This window comes from Alexandromys fortis, unplaced genomic scaffold (genome assembly GCF_014885135.2).
Source record: "Alexandromys fortis isolate MF-2015 unplaced genomic scaffold, M_Fortis_MF-2015_v1.1 scaffold_3, whole genome shotgun sequence".
NCBI lineage: Eukaryota > Metazoa > Chordata > Mammalia > Rodentia > Cricetidae > Alexandromys > Alexandromys fortis.
This window is the reverse complement of record NW_026067909.1, coordinates 20,629,395-20,632,376: the sequence shown is the minus strand read 5'-3', so window position 1 is coordinate 20,632,376 and position 2,982 is coordinate 20,629,395. Positions and strand designations below refer to the sequence as shown.

The 2,982-nt window shown below is 37.8% G+C and overlaps 1 protein-coding gene across 1 annotated transcript; it reads left to right on the top strand.

The window, feature by feature from the left end:
• The first annotated feature begins 257 nt into the window (after window positions 1-257).
• Window positions 258-1,193, top strand: LOC126498704 (olfactory receptor 4D10-like). The gene has a single exon (XM_050137592.1). The coding sequence runs from the start codon at window positions 258-260 to the stop codon at window positions 1,191-1,193; it is 936 nt and encodes a 311-aa protein (XP_049993549.1).
• The last annotated feature ends 1,789 nt before the right edge of the window (window positions 1,194-2,982 follow it).

The window sequence follows — 2,982 nt, the reverse complement described above, 5'->3', positions numbered from 1 at the left end:
TTTTTAGAAGATGATGCTTAAGTGTCAATACTTAAAATATTTTCTTTCCTAACATTGTTCTGTATAATAACTCTTTTGTGGATGGTAATTTCATTTGATTACCAAACTGATTACAATATTTAAAATGCAGAAGACTTGATCTCTTTTAAGCACTATGAAAAAGCAGAACTCAATTTCATCCTAGGATCTTACAAAAGCAAGATAAACATGCAGAGGTTTGAAATAAAACAGTTCAAAAAGACATTGATTTAATAGAGATGGAAAACTACACCAGGGTCAAAGAACTTATTTTCCTTGGCCTGACCCAGAGTCATGAAGTCAGCGTGCTGCTGTTCCTTTTCCTTCTCATGGTGTATGTGACAACTCTGCTGGGGAACCTTCTCATCATGGTCACCGTGACCTGTGAGCCGCGCCTTCACACCCCCATGTACTTCTTGCTCAGGAATTTGTCTGTTGCTGACATCTGCTTTTCCTCCATCACTGCACCCAAGGTCCTGGTGGACCTTCTCTCAGACAGGAAGAGCATCTCCTTCAATGGCTGCCTCACTCAGATGTTCTTCTTCCACCTTATTGGAGGAGTGGATGTGTTTTCTCTGTCAGTGATGGCTCTAGATCGATATGTGGCCATCTCCAAGCCCCTCCATTATGTGACCATCATGAGCAGAGGCCGTTGCATTGGTTTAATAGTGGCCTCATGGGTAGGAGGCTTTTTCCACTCCATTGTGCAGATTTCTCTCTTGCTGACACTTCCTTTCTGTGGACCCAATGTTCTTGACACTTTCTACTGTGATGTCCCCCAGGTCATCAAACTTGCCTGCACAGACATCTTTGTTCTGGAGCTGCTGATGATTTCCAACAATGGCTTGGTTGCTACTCTGTGGTTTATGTTGTTGGTGATATCATACACAGTCATTCTGATGATGCTTCGGTCTCATTCAGGAGAGGGACGGAAGAAAGCCATCTCCACCTGCACCTCCCACATCACTGTGGTCACCCTGCACTTTGTGCCCTGCATCTATGTCTATGCCCGGCCATTCACTGCCCTCCCTACAGATAAAGCCATCTCTGTCACCTTCACGGTCATCTCCCCTCTGCTCAACCCTTTGATCTACACTCTGAGGAACCAGGAGATGAAGTCAGCCATGAGGAGACTCAGGAAAAGACTTGGGCCTTCTAATAGAGAAGAGCAATAGCTCCTTCTTGTAACCACGTTTGAAAACATTTGTATGTAAAATAAAATTATTCTTTATACTCATCATTTCTCTTCTCACAGTGGCCTTCAACAATCCAAAAGACCTCAAACTAACAGTTCTAATTCTTCTGTATATTTTCAGTATGCCAAGTATGGTCTCATAGACTCACCAGTTAAATCTCAATGGAATCTGTGAATTATGAAGAAACAGATGCATAAAAAAGATCATTGTACACTACAATAATACTTTAAGGTTTTGCTTTGCATTTTGTTTTTTTTTTTCTAAGACAAGTTTAATTCAGCAGTCCTGTTTGCTCCATAACTCTTTATGTAGCCCAACTAACCTCAAATACCCTGAAATCTTCCTGTCTCCAACTCAGCACTCAGAGATCTACCTGCCTCTGCCTCCCAAGTGCTGGACTTAAAGGCATGCACCACCACTGTCCAACTTAACTTGATAGAACAGACACATATTCATGTAAACCAAATGAAATAGAAATGACTGGGTCAGAAAGTGTTGTGATTTTACATTCAATCAGGTTTCATGTGTCTTAGTCAATAATTAGAATTTAAAAAAATTGCTAAAATCCATGCACACAATAGTATAATTACAATGCAGTCAAATAGTATTTGTAGTGTTTGTAGAAACATTCTAAGTTCCAATCAGCCTATACTGTTAGCAAATACGAAAAGGCCTGAATGCCTAAACTCAGTGTAGTTATATACAGAAGGGCAAAATGCATTTCCTCCTTCCTTCTGTATCGTTGTATCAGGGAAGACTGGGGTAAAAAATTCAGTGAAATGCATCTAATAGTTAATAATAGTGATTATCATAACTTTTAATAATACAGGATCACATACCTTATTTAATATTTAATTTATTAAATGTTATTAATATTTAATCAATGCATAATTATATCTAACAACAATCTAATAAAATGAAATACAACAATGCAATTTAAAATATAATTATTATAACCAATATAAATTATAATTTATAATATATTATACAAGACAAAACATATCTTATATGTTTTAATATAGAGTATATCATAGATAATCAAATNATATTTAATCATAATTATGAATATTAAATAAATAATATATCAGAAACAGGATTTGGAAATTACTATTTCTTATATTTAGAAATACATTAACACTGTATATATTGACATTGCATTGTTTCCCCATGGGAAGCAGCTGAAAAGCCAATACTTTATTATTTCCACAGGAAGATACTGAGAATACTCCCATCAGATAAGGTAGTATATATGAACACTATGCAAGGATTTGTATTAACTAATATCAAACACTGCTGTAACAGTTCAGGTCAGAATAAATTTTACTACCAAAGACTTTAAGCACTAGAATAAAGAATTAAATAACATAAACATAAATTTTAGAGGGAAAAATAAAAGAATTTTTGTAAAATGCCATTATGATTACTTTTTATCAGCTTGACACAAACTAGAATCATCTGGAAAGAGAAGATGCTGGCTGAGACAATGCTTGCTGAGGACTGACAATCAATGATGGGTGTGGGCGGGCCCAGCCCACTGTGGCCCTGCAATGTCTGAGCAGAGGGACCAGAGTTGTTTAAAAAGACAAACTGAGCAAACCATGAAGGACAAGCCAGCAACCCTCCATGGTCTCTGCTTCAGTCCGTCTCCAGGTTCCTACCTTCAATTCCCGCCCGGCCTTCCCTCAACCGTGGACTGTGACTGAGACACGGAAACCAAATCAACCCCTTCCTCCGCAAGCTGCCTTTGGTCAGAGTGTTTTTTATCACA